General features: G+C 39.2%; 2 protein-coding genes and 1 non-coding gene across 3 annotated transcripts in view; 2 read left to right on the top strand and 1 right to left on the bottom strand.

Annotated features, from left to right (window-relative positions):
- Nucleotides 1-346: 346 nt before the first annotated feature.
- WBP4 (WW domain binding protein 4) lies at nt 347-20535 on the bottom strand. Its single transcript, XM_039877188.1, has 10 exons — nt 20380-20535; nt 19316-19388; nt 17117-17179; nt 16904-17027; nt 13204-13374; nt 11013-11059; nt 10492-10567; nt 8708-8901; nt 5880-6043; nt 347-1608 (listed from the first exon to the last, which is right to left on the bottom strand). Coding segments are annotated over exons 1-10 (1122 nt in total). The 5' UTR covers nt 20382-20535; the 3' UTR covers nt 347-1400.
- A 555-nt stretch (nt 20536-21090) lies between these two features.
- Nucleotides 21091-26286, top strand: part of ELF1 (E74 like ETS transcription factor 1) — a 91120-nt gene continuing 85924 nt past the window's right edge. Inside the window, exon 1 of the mRNA XM_039877184.1 lies at nt 21091-21184. The gene's annotated coding sequence lies outside the window, so the exon portion shown is untranslated. The remainder of the gene's footprint in view (nt 21185-26286) is intronic.
- On the top strand, nt 21213-21284 carry TRNAE-UUC (transfer RNA glutamic acid (anticodon UUC)). Its single transcript has one exon. It is a non-coding gene; the product is annotated as a tRNA-Glu (tRNA).

Below are 26286 nucleotides of genomic sequence, written 5' to 3'. Positions count from 1 at the left end.
CTGTCTTACTACAAAAGTAACAGAGTTAAAGAGTGCATCAGAGAGAAACACTACATGATGAAGTGTGGTTTTAAATGTCTTCAATTGTATATTTTGTATAAGCCAAACGTATAAGGTAAAATAGGGCAGCATTCCATTTATAGTCTTACCACCTTTTCCAACTGAGGACAGTCAAGCAACGAAATGCATCGCTTAGCTAGATGACAAATGGGCTGTATCTAAAATGCTTCACAATGCTATATATTCATGAAATACCTAAGTAAATTGAAGAATGTAAAGACAAATCTCCAAATATTATCTCACCAATGCTAAATTGATTCTGACCAATATTAAAAAAAACCCCAAATATTTACTTTCATAGTTTTTAATAAGCTATCATTTTCTTACATGTACACTAGTAAACTTAAAAGACAAATATTTACTACCCAATGTTAAATATTGTACAATTTATAAAAAATATAATTTAAAGAATCTGGAGTAATAAAGGGAAGGTATCTACTTCAAGTGGATTAAATAAGAAAATGCTACTTTTGAAGAAATTTAACCGGAAAACAGGGAATTTCTCATCTAAGGGAACTCTAGAAACTCTTGCTGAAGCTGGAGACCTTACTATTCTTGTTCAAGCCTTCATCTACATTGTTTTAAATACACCTTAACAAGATTTCCCAGTACACATACGGCTGCTAACGGAGTGCAGACTGAGGGAAAAAGGACTATGCTAGAACGTGAAGTCATGACTAGGGATACGTGTTATTTCTCTCTGTATCCCCAGCTCCTAGCATAACGCCTAGCTAAAAGGAAAGACGCTTAAGCAATGGTTGTGGCTTGGAACTGAACTCGGCACAATGTGCACTTTATATTAAGCACTGCATTTGAAGTACCTGAGCTGCAGTCCTTATTCTTGGCCCTTGACCTTAAATTGAGTGGCATAAGCCAATATGCATACACTTTCTATAAGCCTTCCGATAGGATCCTCAGAATTGAATCATCACTGGGCTGTGAATCTTCTCTTATGTGGTCTGGTACTCACGTCTTGGATAACAGTTAATAACCGTGTGCAAAAGTAATGCATTTTCAGTGAAGGTATGTTCATACAAGCAAGAATGGAATAAAGGCCTTGCTTTTCCATGTTTTAAATAACAGATACATAGCATCTTATGACATAATTAGCATTTTTTAGACACTGAACACAATACACTGTATTACAATGCAATGCGGTAGGCTTCCATTTTAGGAACAAAAATAAATTTCACATGAAAAGATTTATTTTAAATTCACATAAAATACATTTAGAATAAATCTAAATTTTTAGCTTAAAGTATTTAGAAATAACAGAGAAGCTTTTAAGATGCGGAGTCTCTATTCTGTCCAAAAAGCAGGTATAAAAAGCTCTTTTACAGTTATTGGTCATCACCTCGTTGTCTTAAATTTCTAGATTTTCCATTTTCAATTCTTCTCTTTTTGAAGACTGGGGCCACTCCATCTGCCATGACTCCAAGTGAAGTGACTGTTTTTTCTTTAAAAACTACTTTGGGTTCCCCAGCTTCAGCTTCTGAAGTTGATACATATTCATTTTCAGGGCTTGGAAGTTCCAAGTCTACCTCCTCACTGGAATAGAAAGCAAAAATAAAACCATTACTTGACTAAGACACATTTTCACATAACTGGTGGGTATTCCATATTCCCAAGATCATCTTTCTGAAAACAGTGAGAAGTTAGAAGTTGGTCATTTTGGAGTGGGAAACTATTACAAATACTGATTTTCTAACGTGAAGATACTGAGCACTTACGTAGGTGGGCACGTCAGGAAATCCCATTGATTCTCTTATTCCTCTTGTGCCAAGCGTGTATCATCTACAGAAATGCTTGTGCTTACATGTGCTTAGCAGTTCAAGTTATACAGGTGGATAAGTGAGATGTGTTTATGGAAAATGACTTTGCCATGGCCTGACAAGACTCCAGGGGCTTACACAGCACAAGATGAAAACTAGGGAGTCTCAATGTCAAGAGCAGGAGACTCCACGCACCTATCTGCCCAGCGCCCGCTTTCTGCAGAGCTGGCCCTTCGATCATCCACATGATTAGCAAAAGTATTCAGTTGACTAGTCCAGAGGAGAAAAACTTTCTCTAATAAAAAAAAGCTGAGGGTATTCATCACCACTAAAACTGCCTTTAGAGAAATGCTAAAACAAAAGGTTCTTAAGAAGTAATATAAAAATATACCAAAAAAAAAAAAAGGTAAAGGTAAGCATATAGTCGGATTCAGAATACAAAAATATATTAAGGTGGTGTTAACTACTTTAGTGTAAAGGTTAAAAGACAAATGCATTAAAATTAAGAGTTGCTAAGACAATTTGTTAATGGACACATATCTGACGATGTAAATTGTGACATCAAAAACATAAAAGGGGGTGCGTAAAAGGATACTTTTTGTATGTGATTAAAGTTGTTATCAGTGTAAAACACTGATTGTTTTATATATATATATATATATATATAAGATGTTTTATGTAAGCATCATGGTAACCACAAAACAAAAATCTAAAACAGTCACAAGAGGGAATCAGCATACAGCTGTGCGTAATCATCAATTCATAAAGGCAGGCAGCAATAGAGAAGAAAAGGACAAAACAATCAAAAAACAATAAGATGGCACCAGTAAGTCCTTATGTAGATTATTCTAAATGCAAACAGACTGAATTCTCCAATCAAAAGGCACAGAGTGACTGGATGGATAAATAAATAAGAACCAGTTATATGCTGCCTATACAAGAGACTCACTTCAGATTTAAGGACACACATAGGCTCAAAGTGAAGGGATGGAAAAGGACATTTCACACAAGTGGAAACCAAAAGAGAGCAGGGGTAACTATGCTTACATCACACAAAACAGACCAAGAAACAAGATACAAAGGTCATTATATAATGATGAAGGGGTCATAAAGACAATATAACAAATGTAAATATGTATGAACCCAACATCAGAGCACCTAAATATTTTAAGAAAATATTACAGATCCAAAAGGAGAAATAGACAACAATACAATAATAGTGGGGGACTTCAATAAACCACTTTCGACACTGGACAGATCATCCAATAGAAAATCAACAAAGAAACTTTGCACTTGGGACGTACTGAATATCAAATGGTCCTAACAGATATATACAGAACATTCCACCCAAAAGCAGAACATACATTGTTCAGCACACACGGAACATTCTCTAGGATAGACTGATATGACAGACCTATCATATGATATGTCACAAAGCAAATTTAAGAAGATTGAAATCACACTGAGTATCTTTTCTAAACATAATGGTAAGAAAGTAGAAATCAGTAATAGGAGGAAAGCTGGAAATTTCATAAATAAGTGGAAATTAACACACTTCTGAACAATTAATGGTTTAAAGAGAAAACCAGATGAAAATCAAAAGACTGAATGAAAAAAATGAAAATGGAAATGCAATATATCAAAACCTACAGGATGCTGTAAAAGCGGTTCTAAAAGAGAAGTTTATTGGCATTTAAAAAAGATCTCAAGCAACCTAACTTTACACCTAACTAGAAAAAGAACAAAGCCCAAAGTTATCATAAGGAAGGAAATAATAAAGATCAGAGCAGAAATCAATAAAAGAGACTGAAAGAACAATAGAAAAGATAAAAAAACTAAAGAGCTAATTTACTGAAAGAAAAAACTGACAAACCTTTAGCTACACTAGGAAAAAAAGACTCAAAATCAGAAATGAAAGAGGAGACATTACAACTGATATCACAGAAATACAAATGATAAAAGACTACTATGCCAACAAATTGGATAACCTAGAAAAAGTAAAAACATTCCTAGAAACATACAACCTACCAAAACCGAGTCATGATGAAACAGAAAATCTGAACATACCAGTAACAACTAAGGATACTGAACCGGTAGTCAAAAACCTCCCAACATGTAAAAGCCCCGGACCAGACGGCTGCACTGGTGAAGTCTACCGACCAGTTAAAGAATTAACGTCAGTTCCCCTCCAGAAACCAGTGGAAGGGAAAGCTCCCAAACTCGTTACAGAAGCCAGTGTGACCCTGATAGCAAAGCCCGCTCGGGACAATGGGAGTGAAGAAAACCGGGGACTGACATCCCTGATGAGTTAGTTACGCAAACAGAAAGTGCAGAAACAGCCTAAATGTGAACAGAAAAGGAATGAATGACTGAGTAAAATCAATGCATGTGTAAATGATTAAACATTACATAGCAATTAAAAATAAAAGTTAAAATAGAATATTGATAATATAATGCTAAGTAGGAAAAAAGGTGAAAATTGGGGAAAATACTTTAAAATGTTAGTATTACCGCTGGGTAACTGAATGAGTTATTGTGCTTTTCTTCATTTTCAAAAATTTTCAATAATGAACCTATATAAGTTATTTTTAGAGGAAAAAGCCCTTAAGAAATTAGGCTAATCTACTTAGGAAGTCAGACGCAATCCATCACATACTAAACTGGCTGAGTGGTTAAAATTTAACGAGAATGGCTTTATAAGGGAAAATAATAATCAATATTTGAAAAATCTCAACTTTGAAGTAAAGGAGATATTGGTATAGTAGGACCACTTTCCTATTGTAAGGCACTTAAGAAATCAGGGCTGAAGTAATGTCTTATTATTTCTAAAACTTCAATGTATATCGTCAAAATAATTATCACAGTGCCTGGCACCATGTCACATTACATACATATTTCCTAATATTTCGTTAAGTAACATTGAACATTCCATAATAATAGTAATATTTTAATAGCAGTTCTAAGCTATTTTACAGTGTGCTATCCTTAGGGAATCAATTCTAATTAGAACAGTGCATAAAGCTGTCCAAAACTTGCAATACTCTCTTGTGAACAAAGTGAACTATTCTTTAAAGTTTAGTTTTAACAATAAATACTTTCATTATATAAGTATTGAAAATGAACAGGACAAACAACCAGGACTCATGGACATGGACTATAGACTAGTGGTTACCAGAGAGTAGAGGGTGAGGGGAAGGGGGGGGTGGACGGGGTAAAGGGGGTCAAATATGTGGTGACAGAAAGAAATCTAACTGTGGGAGGTGAACACACAGTGTAAATATATATGCCTTAAAGTATACAGCTGAAACTTATTGGATTTCATTAACCAATGTCACCATAAATAAATTGAAAAAAAGCATCGACAGAGTAGTCATCTTACCTTACCATTTCAAAACATTGATGTTTTAGAGAATAACTGCTTAACTCATGTAAATACATTTTTCCCCCACCTAAATACTTTTTAAGCATTTAAGAAACACTAATTTGTGAAGCTGGCATCTTCCTGTTTGTGTAAATCCTCCTAAGACAATAACAGATTTGAACACACAAGCTAATTAATAATATAAAGCAGGTAACATCTCCCCATGACTTTGTTTAATTGATAAAACTGCTCTGATTTTTGAAACTGGCTTAAAAACCTTGGTAAGGGTCATAAGCCATTTTCGAGACAGTAACAAGAGCTTTCTTCTTGCCTTTAGATGTATCATACGCAGCGTTATTGACCATGCAGATATTCATTTCTGATACAACAATGACGGTGAGTGTGAGAATGTCATGGGCACAAAATGCGAGTTAGTGTGTACATGTGTGGTCAACAGAAAAGTCATGTTTAAGTACGAATGAAAAGAATAATTAGCTTACTTTTAAAAAATAATCATTAACTCACATTTTAAAATCTTAGAAAAAAATAAAACCACTCTGGAAATAAAAGAAATGAGCTACACTTTTAGTGAGCACCTTATCCTTCCAAGTAGTCACTGCAATATACGGACGTGCCGGGGTATAAAACACTTGTCACAACAGCGGGATTGCGCTGCGGGTACTTACTGAGACTCGATTTCCTGTTTAATTTCTTGCCATTCTCCATAGGGGTTTGATTTTTTATGAGCTTTGGATTTTTCTTCCTTTGGACCTGATGAATTCTCTTCTTGGATATTTTTTTCTTTCTGTTTTTCTGGTTCAGTTCCTTTAACACTATTTTTATTTTTTTCCTGAAAATTCAAAGTAAAGAAAGAACACACTACCAAGACAGAAATAAAATTTAACATAGTCTCATTGATTTATAAATAACGATACATTAACTCACTAGTTTAAATGTGCACATAACACAACAAATGTATATTAAAAAAATTTCATTGCCTGATGAGGTTTTTCATTACCCCTAAACGTTAACATACCATGGTCAAGGCTGCTTTTTAAAATAATGTTCTACAATTAAAGACATGTGCTGGCCTTTTTTTCTCTCTTCTCTTGGCTGCTTTCTCTCCTTACTTACATATCCAGTGGTGACCTTCCTTTGTACTGTGCTCCTTTTGAATTTAATGCCACGTCATTGGACCCTTCTGAACCCTTTATCTAAACAACTTCCTCAACCTATTAGTCTTAACTGAAAGCCATCTTCACATTGAGGACATCACCAGAATGTTAGTGGCCTGTACAACGGATAGCTACATGAAACGAGAAAGACACACCCTGGAGGTCGAAGCTCCCACAGGAGTCCCTGGCTAGTGCTGGTGCTTTTATGGCACCCCTCTTCTGGGATAACGAGCCCTGTGACCCAGTTTAGCAAGTGGACCGTGCACTAGATTTCTGCCTCTTCGCCAACTTCACAACCGTGGGTGGCGGCCCCGGGACACGGTTTGTTTGCCATCCTCCGCACGAGTTTTAACTCATTCCCTTGCGCTGCTGGTATCGCAGGACTAGGAGGCAGCAGCCGCTTTCTCGCAGGTCTCGACTGCTGCCAGGCCGTCACTTCTTTAAAAAATAAAACATGTTTACTAAGGTCATCGTACTTTTTTACTTTGACCTTCGTGCAATAAATGCCTTCTCCTGTGAGGCTCCTACCACCACTTTCTATACAGTTCTCTTCTATTCCTCCTTCTATGATCTAATGACCTCTGGCCACGACTCCACATTCACAATGAATGTGGCAACTCTGGCACCATGTTCTCTCTATTCAAACTCGTTGTCATCCTAGAGCTTAAAAATCCCCTAGCTTCAGTTCTGTGAGCTTCCAAGCCAGCGAGTCTGGTCTTCACTATAAAGGCAGACTCGGAGGTACTGCAGGTTCAGTTCCAGACCACTGTTGGTGGGGGTGGGGAGTGGGGGTGGATCTTCAAGTTTTAAAATACAAACCATCTGTGAAGCGCAAGAGAGCAAAGCACAATAAAACAAGGTCTGCCTGTGTTTAGTTACCTAAAGTTACGTATGCTAGGATTACAGATAATTTGTCCTTGCTTATCTGTATTTTGTAGTATTTTGTTTGCTTAAAATTACTATCTGTCCCCGGATGGATGCTGGGTTACCTAAACTTGACACTGTGAGATGGTTACTACTAGAAGATCTTTGCTGCTGCTCCTCCACAAGCTGGATACGTCCCTCACCCTCAGTTCCACTAAGACTTATGGTGAAGGTACAGAAAATCCAGGCAGTGACAAGATCCTAGCTGTGGCCTCAAAGTAGCCTCTCTCCAGCATCCCTGACATCCCTTCACCGCGCAGGCCAGCGATCTCAACCATGGATCAACGCTGTGTGTCCTGTATGCTTTGGCACCTGGGCTCCTGAGTGTTCCTGGAAAGGTCACAAAAGCAGGACTAGCAATACTACATAAGCATCTGTTTTTATTTTCACACCACGGCTGGGCCCTCAGCAGCACCTGCCAATCCTCTTGGCTCATTTCCACTTCCACCCCAGTTCAGTGACGATTTCAATTCACCAATATCATCAAGACCCCCAAAGCTCCTCAATCTCAGCAAGCAATTTTGATTTCTTCGTGAATGAGTACACTGAGGCTAAAAGGCATGACTTTCAATTTCTTCCCTGACGCCAACTCGTCTGTAGTCATACCTTCTTATAGAAAATGGAAACCTTACAGAAAATGAATTTATTCCTTGTTCAAGACCAACCTATCCACCTACCCTTGTTGGTATTGCTTTTCTACCTCCTTTGGGGCCCTCTCAAAGGAAATACCACCACAAATCTCCCATGGTTAAGAGTCAATAGGTGGCCACCATCCTACCATCTAATTTCTACCTTCATTTCATATCCAAACACATATACCACATACTGAGCCACTTTTCATTCCCCTGTAATCTGAGTTCTGCCACCCAATATCCTGGTTAAACTGCTAGAAAGGCACTGGGGACCTCATTACTGAAATATTCAATGGACGTTTTTCTTTTTCTAGGCCTAATTAATCCTAATGCTATTCCTTTGGCTTCTGGAATATTAAACTCTTCTGCTTCTTTGTACACCTTTCTAATCACTCTTTCCTCATTCTACCTTGTGGCCTCCTCTTTCTGTCTGCTACTTAAATGTCTAATGTTCTCCAAGGTCATTTTCCTAGGTTCCCACACCCATTCTGAGATTTAAATTACTACCAGAAAGCTGATGATACTCAAATTAGCATCTGCAGCCTAGACATTCTGACTGGCATGTTCAGATAGCTTTCTAAATGTTACAAGGTATCTCAAACTCAGGTCTAAAAATGAATTTACTGTCTTGCTACCAAATAGATATCAATAAATGGTATATCTATTTATCCAGTTGCCAAAATATATGTCTTGGTTTTATGTCTATCTTCTACCAGAAAACTGAAGTCTGTATAGTTTTTTATAAATTGATAAACTTTTGTAACGAGTAAGTCAAGAACCTACCTTAAACTTTATTTTTAGCTTTGGTGTTTGTGTGGAGACCTCTCCTTTTTCTGCTTTCTGTTCCCCATCAGAACCGCTATGCGAATCTGATGATTTGGACTCTTCTACGGTGCCAAGTGCCTTTTCATTGACTTTACTAGAACTCAGATCGCCAGTGTGTGGAATGAAATCATCAGGTTTTTCCCATCTGGATTCTATTCGACACATTTTAATAGTCATGTTATTTGGTTACCAATTCAATTCAGAAGTAATTCCCAATAGAATGCTTCCTGTCACTTATGTGAAATGACAACAGTGCATCTATTTCATACCATCCTTGATAAAGAAGATAATAAAACTTCTGTAAGCTCTTGTATCTTTCAGAAATTGATTTCAAACACTCTGAATTCACTAGATGTATCAATTATAGCCCCGATGGAAAGAGACCTAAGAACTGGGCAATATTTTTTAAGGACTCTCATGATTTAACTGACACCAATTTTAGGAAATATATGTAATAGTGAGTACACATCAGATTTCCTGGGGTTTATTTAGCACAAAAATTTCCTGGGATCCTCATACAATGAAATCATACTGTAAAAATGTGAACGAATATGTCATTTTTATAGTCAGAAAAAAAAAAATCTTGCTTGAACTCTACTGCCACCCAGTGGTTTATTGGGCTTTTAGTGAAATGATGGCATTTCTAATTATCTTTCAGTTATTATCTATTTTTAGTTTAATAAAAGAGAAAGAGACTCTAATAGGTATTGTCCAACTGGAACAGTGTTTAGAGTGAAAGGGGCTCTATTAACAATTACAGTGGTCTAGACATAAACTGAAACTATTGAGGACCAATCAGTATGTACAGTCCCTTATTAATATAGGATACTTGCCAGTACTAATGAAAAACACTACTTTTCCTTGTCTGTCTCACACAAAAAAATTCTCAGGAAATAAATAATTTGTTAAGCGTCTAATATGTACCAGGCACTGTTCTGAGAACTTCGTAGACACCTGACTCTCACGGCCCCCCGAGTACATGATCGTCTCTATTTTACTGAAGAGCAACTACAGGCTCAGTGACTTGCCCACAATCATGTAGGTAAGGAAGGAAGCTGTGCACTGAGCTCAGATCTAACTCTAGAGCTACATTATATAGTAACTCAATCTCTAGGATTCAGTACCTCAATATAACTAAGATGGCCACTGCTATCATTGGGAAAACAAGGTATCTACCTAGAGGTTAAAAGGGCTTTTTCCGCCTAAAAAAATGTAATGCCATGTGGGGGGCTTTGGGTAGCAGGAATTAAAAAAATGCAACAGCAAAAAATATCCCGCTAAAGTTACACCAGAACTATAGTTATTTTGGTTTCACTGCAGAAGAAACCAAGTACAAATACCTTAAAACCAGTTTTATGAAATTAAATTAGATAAAATCTTAATCTGAAAAACAGACAATTAGGTAACAATAATTATGCATGTTTTATAAATATTTATGTAACTAAAACATTATGAAATTAGTAAAAGTGAAAATTTGACGATCTCAGCCACTGCTAAAATAGCATCGGTTTTGTTTTTTTCAAGAAAGAAACGACAAGTTGAACTAGGTGCCTTCCAAGGTACCTTCTAAGGTAATGAATGTATTTCTAAAATAATCATGATAAAAATCAGTAATAGTAGAGAAAGCAAAAAGGACTCTTTATAGGTACTATATGTACTAAAATTCTCTAGGTCAGGTGATTCATCAGCAGGCTAATAAGCAGTTTCAGGTACAATTTTAGATAGTTAATCAAAGGACCTACCTCCTGTTTCTGTATTATAATAATAGGTATAGCCGTCTTCACTTAAACCTTCTACCCAAATGGCCTTTGCTGCTGTCTAAAGGGGAGGAAAAAACAAGCATAAACTGCAGATAACGATGAGGTTATGTATTAGGTAACTAAGTCAGCATTAGGGACCCTTTCCCTTCCTCTTATACCTGAGAGTTAGGACGGGTGGTACCGCTCATGGCCCAGGAAGCTTAGTTTGTGTTAATCACAGGCCAGCTCTTGGGGAGAAAGCCAGGAATAATTCTCAGATGGACAGGGACATGTGAATGACAACTAATAATATTTGCCCTGCATGGAGTTTTGGGTAGAAACCACTTTCAAGCTCCACCCAGCCTTCTAATAAAAGGATTATAGGAAGACAGGAACAAAGTATCTGTTGGTGGTGGGTAGGGGCTTATTTGGAAGCAAATTTGCTTAATACTACTCTATAAAAATCCCAGGAGCCAATCATTTTAAAGACAGAAGCAAAGACACTATTAATGTACTTCAGTTACCTTTTTTAAGTTTCCTTGAAATCCTTCAGGTTTCTCCCACTGAGATGCTTAAAGCAAAATATATTGCATTTATAAAGTATTTTTGCTTAAAAAAAAAAAACAACTCTCCAAAAAATTTAATTTGGCAAAAATTTACAAGGTATTCAGTGTGTACTGAACATTACAGGTCTCTAGTTATAAAGTAATTGAAAAATAAAAAGGACCAACATACATCCCAGGAGTACTGCACACAAGAATACACGACTGCTACCTAAGAGAAGGAAGGACAGAATAAAGGATTAGAAGTTACTGGTACTTCCAGAGGAATTATTAGAGCCAGATACGGCCTCTCTTAAAGACTTCACGGAATGCAGGCTTGATAAATTTGGAAGGAATGAGATAGCCTTTTGACATCTCGATGCGGGGGCGGGGCGGGGGGCCGGGGGAGAGGAGAGATGGAATGAATGACTCAAGGGAAGAATAAGATAAAAGTGTGCAGGAATTAAAATCAAGTGTTGCTGAGAAAGTAGGCTAGTGAACAAAAGAAACAAGCAGTAGCACTAGAAGGAAGACATAAATAGTTTCTATGTAAAATTGAAGATGACATAATTATAATCTCTAGCATATAATCATATATGGTTCACTGTAAACCATTACATGCACTTCACTGAAAGCTCAGTGCAAACTCAGTGATTATTACTATTTCTATGTAGTCTGAAACTGACTGTGGTTCTAAAGATCATAATAATTACAATAACACTTGGACCCCAAGGTTTTCTTCATGATTAACTCTCTGATCTCATTTCCTGCCTTCTTGACCATTCTTAACTTTTTTTTTTTGGCTTTTCTTTTTTCCATTCCTTTAATATATGTACTTCTCACTCATGTTACTTCTTGTTCTCTTTTTCTTTGTGATCTCACATACTCCTGAAAGTTAACATATTATTTACATTCCCAGACTCAATTTATCTCCCCAATTCCCAACTCTAACCATCAATTACCTATTGAAAATTGCCACATGAATGGTCTATAGGTATCTCAACCTCAACCTACCCAAAACTGAATTCATCGCTGTCTCACTAAAACTTACTGTTTCTACATTTCATATCTCAGTAGGCTGCACCGTCACCTATTCTCCCAGCCCTCCGTGATATGGTCCCAATCCATCTTCCCAGCCTTTCTTCTCCCATGTCATCTTCAGAGAACCTTAGGCTTTACTTCCACCAGATGCCTATTTCCCAAAATTTCGAAGCTTTTTTTGGGTCATACTGTTCTACCTGTCTGGAATGCTTGCTGCACCCTCAAAACAACCCACTGCAGTCCTTTTCAATAGAAATACCTACGGAGTGTCTGCGCCATACCAGGCATTGTGTTAGGTGCTAGGAATACAAATGGTAAAATGCCATCATTCCTGATGTCTTCATTTTAACTTACAGATCAGCTCAAAAGTACTTTCTGTGATAATCTCTTAGATCCGCATAATCACAGTTAATTCCTCACTATTTTGAGTTCCCATATAATTTTAATTACATCTCTATTATATTATAGCTCTTTAAAATTCCTCCTTGTATATAGTTGTTTATTTCTGATACTAAATTTTCTATTTCTGGAGAGTAGGATGCTACATAAATGTATAATAAATGCATTTATTTATCTCAGAATTTATATGGAAAATCCCAAATACATTTAGTGAAGGAAAATAAGATGTTTTTGATATTCTTACTAAGAAACACCATTGTGTATTTTCTTGGAAATTAATATCCAAAACATTAATAGGAAGGGGGGTACTTTACTAGGTCAATCAAGACAGCTACACAGAAAAGAAATCATGGTTTCCAATCTGCTTTTGAACAGAAAATCTTTTCCACAGAATATTTTATTTCAAGAACCCCTGCAATTTGTGAAGTGGATCTGAAATGCCTTCATTCCATGTAAAATGCTTTATTTACATGTCGTTCATAATTGTGAAGGTTTTAATGAGAAAATACAAAGCTTTAGTTTATTTGTAAGGAACCCACTATTAAGGCTTTAACTAAATATGACACTGAGTCACTATGTGAAGGGCACCGTTTTAAAGGGCATATAATTTTTTTACCATTGTGGCAAAAATGTAAAGATATACTCTTCCACTGTTTAAATATTCCAATATTAACTGAAAGTCCAAAGACAAAATAGTTATCATTCTCTACAGTTTTCTGCCTAATTGACTTACCTCCTGTGATGAGATCATAATAGTAATGGTAACCTTCAGAGGTTATGCCTTCTACCCATCTGCCTTTTGAAGGGTCTTTTTTCTTCTTCTTCTTTTCTTTCTGATTTGATCCAGAGGTGGGTGTGGGTGGGACAGTGCTGGTTACTGGTGATGTGGCTGGCTCTGTAATTTCTACAGAAAAGATGAGAGAAGGGTAAAGCAGACAATCTAAATCCCGCCCCCCACCCCCACCCGAGGAATAAAACATTAATAACGTTATTCCAAAGCAAAAGTGTGACAAGATTCTTTTGGGAATGTGACACGTTATTGTAAAGCTCATTTGTAAAACTAAACATGCACAAATGTCTAGGAGAATTTTAAAAAAGTGACAAGGGGAATCTAATCCTACTGGGTATTAAAACTCATTCTAAAACTATTGTAAAAAAGACTAACAATGTAAAACTGGTCCAGGAATAGCAAAGATATGATTGAAACTGAACAGTACAGAAAGAGCTCCAACTGTAGATTCCTAGTGCTTCTTAGTAGACAAAAAAAGAGATCATTTAATAAAGGACGTTGGACTAACTGGTTAATTACCTGGAAAAAAGTAAAGCTATTTCCCACGCCCCGGTCTCTTCCATGTTTTTACACCAATATAAATTCCAGATTGAAGATATTTACAAAAATACAACGTAAGATATTAAATTTGACTACGTAAAAAATTCAAATATTCCATATAGCGAAAATAAAAATGAAAAATATATATACAAGAAAAACAAATGACAAATATTTACAACAAATAACAGGATTAATGTTCCTAACAAAGATCCCTTACAAATCTAACATTGTAACAAAAATGGGCAAAAAGTACAAAGGTAATTCAGAAAATTAACATTTACTTTCACTGATATTCGAAGAAATGCAAATAATTTTTTTTGCATTAGATCAATAAGTACTGAAAAGAATGACAAATCCAGTGTTAGTCAGTTTGATTCATGGGTGTGAAAAAATGGGTAGTTTTTAGGGCTTTACTTTTTCCACCAAAGGATTATTAGCCAGTTATTCCCAGCACCAGTTAATAAATTGATTTTATTTCTAGCAAAAGTGTGTATCTTTGGAGACATTTCTGGAGATAGCTTGGTATTAACTATCAATATATAAAATATATTCAGACTTTAATTCTGCGATCTCATTCTAAAAATTGAACCTAAAGAGATAAAAATATGCATACATAATGATGCTCACTGTAGCATTCTAACAGCGAAAAACTCTTAGCAACCTAAATGATAACCTGGAAGAAATTAGTTAAATAAATTTTGGCATTTTTATGGCATTTAAAAAAATAATTTATTTTTCAAATTAGTTGATATACAATATTATATTACTTTCAGGTGTACAACAGAGTGATTAGACATATATATAACTTATGAAGTGATTACTCAGATAAACCTGGTACTCATTTGACATCACACAGTTATTACAATGTTTTTGATTATATTTCCTATGCTATACTTTACATCTCCATGACGATTTTATAACTGCCAATTTGTACTTCTTAATCCTGTTCCCTTTTTGTTATGTTTTATACTCTTTTTAAAACATTTGTTACAAAAGTGGTCATTGTAAAAAGGAATTTATACCATTATATGACTTAATTTTAGTAAAAATCGAAAGTCGTACAGCTAGCAAGATGCGATTCTGGTTGACTCCAAACGTGTGCTCCTAACCACTCCATAGCCACTAAAAATGATGTATATCCTTAATTGTTTTAAAGAAAAGATGTATTTAACATATCACTGAGGGGGAAAAAAATCTCCAAACAGATCACAGCATACAATGCGTATTTTATTTAAAAAAATGTAAAGGTATCTGTAGAAATCTTAAAAGCAGTTTTTTAAAAACTCTTTTCTTTGTACTGCATTGTTGTACCTTCTAAAAGAATATATATCCTATTCAGGAAAACAAGGTCATAAAAAATATTTAATAGGAAAAATCCATTTAAATATAAAATGCTAAAATTTGCTTGAAGGGGAACTTAATGAAATCACCCAATCTACATAATTGATGAGATTAATTTTTAACGATTCCTATTTAATTCTACAGGAGTACCTACATCCTTTTTCCCTTAAAATGAACACAAAGCTTTATTCTTATGGAAGTACCATCTCTCCCATTTTAACTAATAATATCCCGGAAAATATTTTTCAAGTCTGGTTACAACTGTTATTTGATGAGAGCAATGTCAATTAACTTAACTGTTATTGTGCTGAAAAGTTAATTGAAAGCAGTTTTTATTAGAGAGTAAAGAACGCCATTCCTTGTCGACTGTCTCCCAAGATCGACAACTGAGATCTGCGACATGCCTGGATTCAGGACAGTGGATTTGTCACGGAAAGAAATGCTCACAGAAAGTTCCCAACATAAAGCCTAAATTCAATGACAAGGTCTATTCTACTTAAAGAATGCTTTTTAGTTATTCTCAAACTCTCAAATCATCTACCTTCTTGCTGGCGAAGATGGGGTGCAAAGGGAACTCTTATACACTGTTGGTGGGAATGTAAATGGATCCAATCGCTATGGTAAAAAATATGAAGGCTCCTCAAAAAATTAAATATAGATCTATCATCAGTCCGGCAACTCTACTTCTGGGTATATAACCAAAGGAAATGAAAAACAAAATCTCAAAGTGATGCATGCACTCCTGTGTTTACTGCAGTATTACTCGCTATAGCCAAGCTTTGGAAACGACCTAAATGCCCATCGATAGGTGAATGGATAAAAAAGAAGTGATATATACACACAATGGAACATTACTCAGCCATGAAAGAGGAAGGTATCCTGCCATTTGTGACAACATGGATGGACCTTAAGCACACTGTGCTAAGTGAGATTAAGTCAGACAAAGAAATACAAGTACTATGTGATATATTTCATATGTGTAATCTAAAAAAGTCAAACTCCTAAAAAACAAAGTAAAATGGTAGTTACCAGGAAATGTTGCGTGGGGAAATAAGACTGAAGTTGTTTAAGGATACAAACTTGCACAAGTAGTAAATAAGCCACAGTGTAATAAATACAGACAACAATATTGCACTATAATTATGCAACATAAATATCACTCCAAAGGCAAACATATTACAACATATAAATGCATCAAAGTAACACACTGTATACCTTAAATGTATACAATGTTATATGCCAAATATATTCAATTAAAAAAATCTAAAAATAAAGAGAAAAAAATTATCTACCTTTTAGCAGTAGTCAGTTAATCTGTCCACAAAAGGCTAATTCACTGTAATTCAACCATATAAATAAACACGATTTGATTTTGACCATATGGTTTAAGTCAACTGTGGTTATAATGCAAGGCCTATCTTTTAATGAATAGCTCCTTTCAGCTGAATAATTAGAATATCTAAAAAACTCAAATGTCTCTGAAATGAACCACTGACCTAACACAGAGCTAGGGGTAGGTAGCTGCCAAGGTAGTATAGTTGTAAATGGAGGTGTTAAAATGCAAAGCTTTTAAAAGCAAAACAAAGGTGCATGAGCAAACTCCCACGGTCTAAATAGGGCTTTGATGCATAGCAAAAGCACTAAGAGTATACCCTGAGTGTATAACTTCTTTATGGAAACAATAAAAGCTCACAACAATAAAATGCTATACACTTAGCATGACCTCTGATGTTACTTTTAAAACATGTTGGCTGCTTTTTACCTGACTCTAAGCCAAGCCTTTTCAAATCCTCTTGGTATGCTTTCAGGGCAGCTGCCTCCATTGCAGCAAACTCCTTTGATGCCTTTTCTTCCTCCTTTGCCTTATCCAGGCTTTTCTGTTTAATCTATGTAAGTCGCACATACAAGTGAAAGTTAGAGAAAGGATTGATATTTACGTGAAAAAATTGGAAAAGAAAGAAAGAGACTAAATTACCTCGCTGATCCTCTTTGCCACATTTTCCTTATGATTTTTTCCTCTTTCATGAAATTCAACACTCTTAAGAATGAAAAAAAGAGAAAATACAATGGAAAACTACGTAAGCATTATTAATGTTCACAGTAAAGTAACAATAAATAGAACAATGGAACATAACAAAATCAAAACTAAAAACCACTGGCAGAAAAGATAAACATAATTTTGATGCTACAGAACTGAACTACATTATTATTATGCCCTCTGACTAGGTTTCCTCTGGTGCTTAAAATAAACTCTGACGACCTTATTAATAGAGAAAATACAAGGTATCCTTGATGACTAATCTAGTGAATATGATTGTAACGAGGGCTCAAACAAGACATGAAGCCAAAAGAGGAGTGAGAAAAAAATCTTAACGTCAAGAGACACCTATCAGCATAAAATGTCAAAACCAGTAAGTCTCTAGAATTTGTACTGGTCTATTTGCCACATTCGGTAAGAGACACAGAGAATAATCGATTATCCTTAAAACCTTATTCCTCTAAATTGGAAGAAAAGTAGGCATTAAAAAATTTCTCCTAAATTGTAAAATACTTTAATACAATGTGGTAATAGTACAAAATGCAATAACTCCTAAGCAGGACAATGTGGCACTATCTAGCAAAATTAGACTGCTGTAATAGAGAACAAAGAAGCTTCCTATGTGTTAATGTGGAGAGAGCTGTAGGATATACTGCTGAATTAAAAACAAAACAAAACAACTATGGTGCAGGATAGTGCCTATGGTGTGCTGTTAGGGATGTTGGAATAAGAACCTCTCTCTCTATGCATATAGAAACCATGGTATATGGAAACAATGCATATAGAAAGAATGGTAGAATGGTAGACAAGAAAATGAAAAAAGTGGTAAACTAAATGACGGGTAGCTGGATAGATGGGGACAGAAGTGGGTGAGTGAATGTGATACTCGAAATGCTCCCCAAATTACAAATGCCTGGTCATATGAAATAAGAATTTTTGGGTCAACTTTGCAAAACTAGTTTTGTCAATCAAATTTTACATGAAGCATTAGCTGAGCTACTCTAACGTACTACTGTGAATTCTTCTTTAAAAGCTTGACTTTATAAAGCAAATGTTCATCCTCTATCATATATTAAGTTTCCTAAAGTTGATTATACTACATAAAGAATATTAAAGAGCCATTCAAAAATAAATTAATTTTGTTTCTAGGTACAGGTTAAATCAGTGTGTTTAGCAATTCAAGGAGATGAGGAAAGACTATCCTAGAAGGGATTATTCACACTAGATACTCATAAAGTTCACTGAACTGCTTGGGTGCCTCCAAAGAAGAGACTTATCAGTGACTCCTATAGGTTTTAAAATCTGTTACTTATTTGTAAGGATGGTCTAAATCAAACAAGACAGTCAAGAACTTTAGCAACTATTCAAAAAGATTAAAACAAAATCCAAAAGAAAAATATCCCTGAACTCCTTGCAGATAATAGTAAATAAGTATCTACCAAAGAAATATGACACTGGTGAAAATGGGGCTACTATTCTTTTGTGCATCCAACTCTACTAAGCAAAAGATATGAATATGTAACATATTAAAAAAACACTCTAGCATTTAGGTACTATGTACGGAGTATTATAACGTGCATGAGGGGTAAAAAAAAACAATTATGCTTTTTGTTTTGTTTTAAAAGTTGAACCTAGATTAAGACATACAGTAATATAATGTGCTTAACAGTTATTTTCATATTCCATGACAGAGGTTCTTTCAAATTTAAGCATTTATGACATAAAGCTCTACATCACATATATTTATCTTTACAGCAAATAAACTACAGTAACTTTTCTTTTTACATATTAAGTGCTCTTCACTTTTATTTCTTTGTATATGACAGTACTACAAATAACATCCTCAAAATGTAGGCGTTTCATAAACATGGATGAGAATACCCAATATCATTTCCTGAATTTGACTGAAGGGCCAAAGAGAAATAATTTAGCTAAATATATAATAAAATTTAGGCTGATGAAAAAGAAGGCTCAAAGTTTTCCTAAAAGGAACGAAAGAATAGCAATCTTGTAACGTTCTGAAAAATCAAGAACAATGTATAGGAGAGTGCTTTGTAAACTGTGAGTTTAGACCAAAAAGGCACACTTTACGTAAATACAACATTAGGCAAATCTCTAATAGTAGAATTATCATACAGGCCTATTGTCCGCTATCCAGCACTTGCAGTAATCACAGAATTTCTTTGGTTGTGATTTCCAGTAGTCTGCCCTGAAAAAGGGAAAAACAAGTCTAAGCTTATTTAGAATTTAAAAAGGTAAAATTATGCATGCTTTATATCTTCTTACAGTTTGAAATTGAAGCCTCGGCTACTGAATCTTGTTTTGTTACACACAGCGCCGTTTTATTGTTCATATGACTGAAGCAGTCAACTGAGATTCTGTTGCCAGTAGAACAGAAAAAGTCTGCTCCGGATTTAAAACTCTCTTAAAACGGCTTAAAAATTTTTGTTTCTCTCAGATGTTACTGTCATCGGTGTGAAGAAATAAGGAACATCTTAGAGAAGATTTATCTTTTCCACTCTTTTCTAGCATTTCGGAGAGGTTACTGTCATGGAGGCCTGAAGAAACTCAGAAAGTCTGCATTAAATCAAGTTATTTCCACTAAAAGAACAAAGCACGAGACTCCTCTGGTGAGAGACTGGTTCCTCCGAGACCATCAGTTAATACAATTTGTTCCTGAGCCTCGGGGCTAAAGAGAGAGAGAAACGCCAAGGGACCTCTCAGCTGGCAAGACAAGAGAAAAAAAACAATCTTCACTCTAACCCGGGCTGGCCGCCTCCAGGGCGGAGGAGCTCAGCAGTGGCCACTGGCCAGCCCTGAAGTTTCACAATCGCCCAGGGTTCAAGGGGTGCGGAAACCAGAAGGGTGCAGGCGACCCCGAGAGCGTAGGTGGAGGGGGCGCGCCGCCGCTCTGCGGGGAGGGCCGCCGCCGCCGCCGCCGCCGCCGCCCGGCCGCCCGCCTCCCTCCCCGGAGCGCGCCCTCCCTGCCCCCAGGCTGCGCCGGGGGGCAGCACGTCTACTCCGCCCCGAGAGCCCGCCCTGCCGCTCGGGCGCCGGTCCCGAGCGAGTTAAGAGCGCGTCCGTCACGCCTCCAGCCGAAGGGCGGGGAGGAGGGGGCTGCTGGCGGAGGCAGGAGCCGGCGGGGAAGGGGCCGGCGGGGGAACAACACGTCCTTGTTCTCAGCCTGGGACCCGACTCACATGACGGGGCCGGCCGCTCCGCGCGTCTCCGCCGGCCCGGCTCGAGCGCCCGTCCTCCGCGCGGGGCGAGTGGGAGCCCGGCCCGCCGCGAGGCCCGCGCGAGCCCCGGATCGCGGACACCGCCCTCCGTCCCCGCGCCCGGCGTGCCGCGGTCCGCGCTACGGGTGCCGAGACGCGTCAATCCGCGCCCGCCCGCCCCTCGCCCCCTCCCTCTCCCCCGGGGGGCGGTGCTCCCGGCCTGGAGAGGTGGGGTCGGTATAAAGGGGCCGAGGTCACCGAGCGGGGCCGAAACCACGACGGGACCTAGGCCGGGGGCCCGAGCCCGAAGCTTCAGGTCTCCGCGTCACCCGCCGCCCCGCTCTGTCCCTTGCCCCGGGATCCAGACGCCCACCCTTCTTCCCGGCTCGCTGGCTCGTGGCCAAGGAGCGCGCGCGCCGCCTCCGCCCCGAACGCAAACAGCTGTTCCCCAAGACGTCGCCGCCCTCCACTTTGCCAACTAGTCCGCACGCACTTTGACCAGCGGAGAAACCCGGACCTGTAGGCTGGGGGCCGTTGGCGGAGTTAAAAAGGAAAGGTGAACCAGTTGGAATCGGGGCCGCGAGCTGCCGGGCTTTGCTCAAAACTTTCCCGAGGCGGCTGGGCGGCCGCGCTCCGCCTGTGCGTCGCCTGCGCGCTGGGGCCGAGCTCGTCCCCTCGCTGGGGAGCGCGTGGGCAGCGGCCAGCGGCTTCAGCGGCGCGAAGGCGGCGACAGCGGGAGTGGCAGCAGGCGCGGCGAAGCCGAGGCAGCGGCGCGGGCCCTTGTCAGGTGAGACACGGGGTTCTCTAGCAGCACTTCCCATATGGTCTAGCGGTTAGGATTCCTGGTTTTCACCCAGGCGGCCCGGGTTCGACTCCCGGTATGGGAACGTCTATCGTCTTTTCTTTTTAAAAAAAAAATCGGTTTGGGGGAACTAACTTATTTCCAGTGACTCTGGCTGCCTTCCCATTCCCTTCTCTCGGTGAGTTCGTGGAGAACGATCCTTAGTCGTGGCAGGTTGCGCCGGGCCCTGGGCCGCGCCGCTTTGGGAGTCACGAGTGCTGCGCCCCGCGAGCGCGCCCCGGATCCCGGTGCCTGTCCCCACGCCGCAGACTGGCGGCGCTGAGCCGCGGGCAGGGAGTTTCGCTTTCCTCGGGGCTGCCTCCCGCCGCCGCGGCCCCGGGCCGTCCTTTGCCAGATGCTTGGGAGGTGATGATTAACTCCGGCCTCGACTTATCTCCTCCCCGCGCTCCCCTCGGGCCCACACCCTCCGCGACCGCCCCCTACCGGCTGCCCAAGGGACGCGGGCGTGTCTGCCCCCCGCCCTCGGCGCCCGGGGCCCCCAGCTGCCCCCAGTCCCTCCGCTGGGCGCGCACCAGGACGCCCACCGCCCCCAGCGCAGCGCAGTCCCCAGGGGGCGCGCGCCGGGAGCCCGTCCCCGCTGGACGTCGGGGCGCTGGGCGCAGCTCGGAAAGTCCCGCAGACTCTCGAGCCACAGACTCGAGTGCTGGGAAGGCCTCTGGGGAAAGGAGTCCTTCCCGTCCTTTGCACGCACACACACACACACACACACACGAGTTGCGAAGAAACGTGCCACTACGATGAGATGTCTGTAAAGAAGAACATGGGCTTTCCAAAGGGTCTGACGCTCTGCGCGCCGACGACAGAAAAGCCTGGGGTGGAGGTGGGGCTTGGAAGAGAGAATATTGGCCGGAGACTGGGGAGGGGATGTTATAACAAAGTTTCACTGTATTTTTAAATATAGAAGCCCAGTGTTTATTACGAAGAAGGGGCAGCTGTGTCAGCAGCATGTGAGCTGTAAACGAAACAAAAGCGTTATCTTGAATGCAAGCTGAAATTAGAAGATGGGGCGAGCTATAATGTTTAGTCTATTGGGCCTCTGGGAACAAATGAAGAAGGAAAAAGTGGGTCTTGTGGATGGGTTTTTGGTCAGTGCCATTACTAAGAACAGAAGTTTTGCCAAACTTTTGTGTAGTTTTAACTGCACAGTGAGTTTTGAAATAATCTGTTAATACGATCTACGTGATTAAGGATTATTTTTACATTGCAAATAGACCACAACTAAGAACGTTTTAAATTATCTTCATTAATATAAGTATTTGGCTATTTACCCTACACCAAGCACCATCAGATGCGTTTGAAAGTTACTGATGTTCAGGTTCTTCCTGTTAGGGTGTAGTGTGTAGAATACTGAATAGAATCGTATGTTGGCCCCTGGGGTCAGCTGTATGACCTGTGTAGATCTTTCATCTTCTCTGTGCTCCGAGTTTAGAGTCATACATTCTTGATGGTACATATCACTCAGACTTCAGACAGCGTCGCAAGAATTGTCGAGCAATTCTTAAACAGGTCATGAGCTTGGAAAAGTTTCATTTAAATAGTGGGATTGTGTGATTATTAAGAAACCATTTACTAAAGAATTCGGTCCAAATGAGGAGGGAGGGAAAGACTGCTCTGCCTTAACTGCCTCTAAAGGGGGCTTGACCCCTGACCTTGCATTTAGTAGTGACTTGGTATCACAGTGTGCCAAATGGTGCTAAAATGGATGTGGCTTTCAACTGAGCACCCAGTAATTGCAAATAGCTTTACTCTGTACTTGAGGGCATGCTGAGGGGAGCAGTTTGGGGACAGTATCTCTGTACAAGATGCAGACGCACATGCGGTGCTGTGCCAGGCAGCGCTGAGGTGTGGATGTGCCGCAGGAGCACTGAGGCAGGACCTTTCTGCTCAGGGAAGAGGCTTGGAGAAGAGACGTGGAAGGGACAAGGTTTGCCCTGGACCTTGAAGAACCGGTTGGATATCTCCAGTGGGGAATGTGAAGCATAAAGCTGAGGCCCAGGAAACAAGAATGAGGCTAGCCAGGCGTCTGGTTCTACAGGAGCACACAGTGCCTGGAGGGAGAGCCATGGAGATGAAGCTGCGACTGGGTAACAGGCTCTTTTATCAAAGGAGTGACATTTATGTCACTAGAGTTTTCAAAACATTTTTTTTGTGTCTCTTTGAAAAAGCCAACTATAGCAGTAATATATGGAAAGTGTTTTAAAAGATTCGAATAATAGAGGAAAACATAGAATATTTCACACCCATAGGTTTCATGTTTAGCAGTTGAATATTTTTGATTAGTAGAATGGAGAAAAAGTGGTCAATAAACTAGAATTCCATAAAGAATGAAATCTAGGTTTAAGTTATGAGAATGACCTGCAACTGTGTTCTTATTGGCTTGCTTTGTTGGAATGACTTTAACATTCTAAGACAGAGCTGCTAGTTACTGTCAGAAAGGTATACGCCTGAATTGGTTAAGGCTAAGTGATAACTTTGTAAGGGTTCATTTATATGCTCGTAATTCACAGGCATGACTACCAAAACGCCATCGGGACTCTGTCTTGGGCCACAAACCTAAAGTGATGCTAATTAAATGGTGTGGATTGACCAAAATAGTCTCTTTAATATTTGCTACTATTAGGTGCAGTCATAAGATATCCAAAAGTTCAATAGGTGTTTGCAGAGGCGGACACCTGTGTTTAAAGAAACATAAGGGATTAAAAAAAATGTTCATGGCATTTTAAAATCCAACGACCTTACTTACCATGGTCTCCGCAGCCCAGCGTTATCTGGCCTCTGCTTACCTGTGTGCAACTCCCACCTCCTCCGCCTCTTCATTATACTTCAGCTACACTGGCTTCCTTTTTGTTCCCTAAACTTGCCAAACTCGTTCTTTTCTCAGTTTTTATTTCTCTTTCCACTGCCTGGAATACTTCCCTTCCAGCTCTTTACATCTCAGGTCAGCATTATCTTTACAGACAGGTCTTTTCCGACCATCTAGCTCTGGACTCCCTTTTGTGCTGGTTACTTTCCGGTTGGTTTGCCCTGTTTTATTTTCTCCTTTTTCTATCATCTAAAATTAAAACGTTTGTTTTTTTCAGTTTCTTTCTTGTCTTATTCCACTAGAAGTTCCAGGAGGTAAGGATATTGTATAGTGAGGTCATTCTTACTCTGTAAGATTCAAACAGTAGAGAAGTTGGAACCCTCATGCGTTGCTGGTGGAAACGTAAAACGGTGCAGCTGCTTTGGAAAACAGTTTGGCAGTCCCTCAAAATGTTACACGCTGGGTTACCATTTGATCCAGCAGTTCCTCTCCTAGGTATATACCCAAGAGAAATTAAAACATATGCATGCACAAAAACTTGTACACAAATGTTTATAGCAGCATTATTCATAAGCAGAAAGTGGAAACAACCCAAAATGTCCATGAAGTGATGAATGAATCAATAAGAGGTGGTGTGTTTATACAGTCATATATCATTTAGCAATAAAAAGGGAGTGCTGATATGTACCATGTTAGGAATCAATGTCGAGAATGTTGTGCTAAATTAAAGAGGCAAGGCTCAAAAAAATCAGATCTTGTATGATTTCATTTATATAAAAAAATGTCCAGAATAGGCAAATCTATAAAGAAGATAGATTATGGTCGCCTAGGATTGGGGTGAGGGACAGTAATAGGGGGATGGGAAGTGACCAATGTAGGGACAAGGTTTCTTTTTAAGGTGATTAAAATGTCCTGAAATTAGATATGGTGATGGTTGCACAATTTTATAAATATACTAAAAAATATTGAATTCTACTCTTTGGGTGAAATTTAGGGCATGTATATTATATCTCAAAAAAACGGATAAAAGATCGAAGCAATAAAAAGCTCATAGAATATTTGTCTCTACATTTTGCATTTCCCATCGGGATATTGAGTATTTAAAAAACAATAATGGAATAATTTAACAGTGCGACTTTAGCTCCTAGGTAGTCCAGGGATGTAGCAAGTGCTCAATAAATAGCTAATGGAGGTTCAGATGTACAGGTCCTTTAATTAAGAAACAATGAATAGTGTGATAAATGCTCAGAGGGAACTGAACCAAGGGTTGGTTGTAAGTACTCCAAAATACCAAGTCTGGGTTTGTGTGAAGGGAATGGGGAAGGGCCTCCTCTCGGAGCAGCAGCATTTGAGATAGGCTTCGAAGTCAGGTTAGGCTTTTGCTAGTGGAGGTGACATTGTGGGAGGCAAGGCCTTAGGAAGCAAGCAGGAACGGAGGCACATTAATAGTTGCTAGCACATTTTGGCTTAGCTGAGGATACGAATAGTATGGGAATGGAAAATAAGGCTGCAAAAATAGATTAGAGTCTATAGCAGAGAATGTTATATCAGTGCTGGCAGATCTCTGGTGTTTTTTTTTATTATTCCTCAAACCCCTAGTGTGCTTCTAAGGGCCCATACTTGGGAAGAGCGTTATCTCTTCTGCAGAGAGCTAGAAGTGCTTGGGGTCTTTTCTCCTTTCCCCTAATAGCTCTCAGCCCAAGACTGTCCACTCCGGAGTATAACTTTGGAGCAGGGACTTTGACTTGTTCCCCCTTGGGTTTCACCAGCACTTGGAACAGTGCTGGGCACTCTGAGCATTCATAAAATGTTTGAATGAATGAGTGAATGAATGAATGAAAACCGGGAAGTTGCAAAGTGTGTTCAAAGTTAAGTTTATTTTACATAAACCCCTTGACTCTTGAAGAGCATTTAGATGGAAGGTTTTGGAAGATTCTCCTTATGAAAGTCCTTGAATTTTGGCATAGGGAATTTACTTAGCTAGTAGAAGGGATTTCTGGTAATATATTTGTTTTAATGAAATTAATTAGGAGGTAGCGTGCAGGATGAACTGGAGGATACAAAGATGGTGTGCAGTGTGTTCACTCGCATCTTCGTATTCCGGCTCCCATTGTTCCTGGGTTAGGCCTTGATCAAAGTAGAGTAATAACCTAAAAGCTCTCCTTGCCTCTCGTCTCTCCCTAAATAACGTGGTGGCAGCAGAATAGAAAGGATCAAATAAAAG

This window comes from Pteropus medius, unplaced genomic scaffold (genome assembly GCF_902729225.1).
Source record: "Pteropus medius unplaced genomic scaffold, Ma_sr-lr_union100, whole genome shotgun sequence".
NCBI classification, from domain to species: domain Eukaryota; kingdom Metazoa; phylum Chordata; class Mammalia; order Chiroptera; family Pteropodidae; genus Pteropus; species Pteropus medius.
The sequence above is the reverse complement of the archived record's forward strand: the minus strand, read 5'-3'. Positions and strand labels throughout refer to the sequence as shown.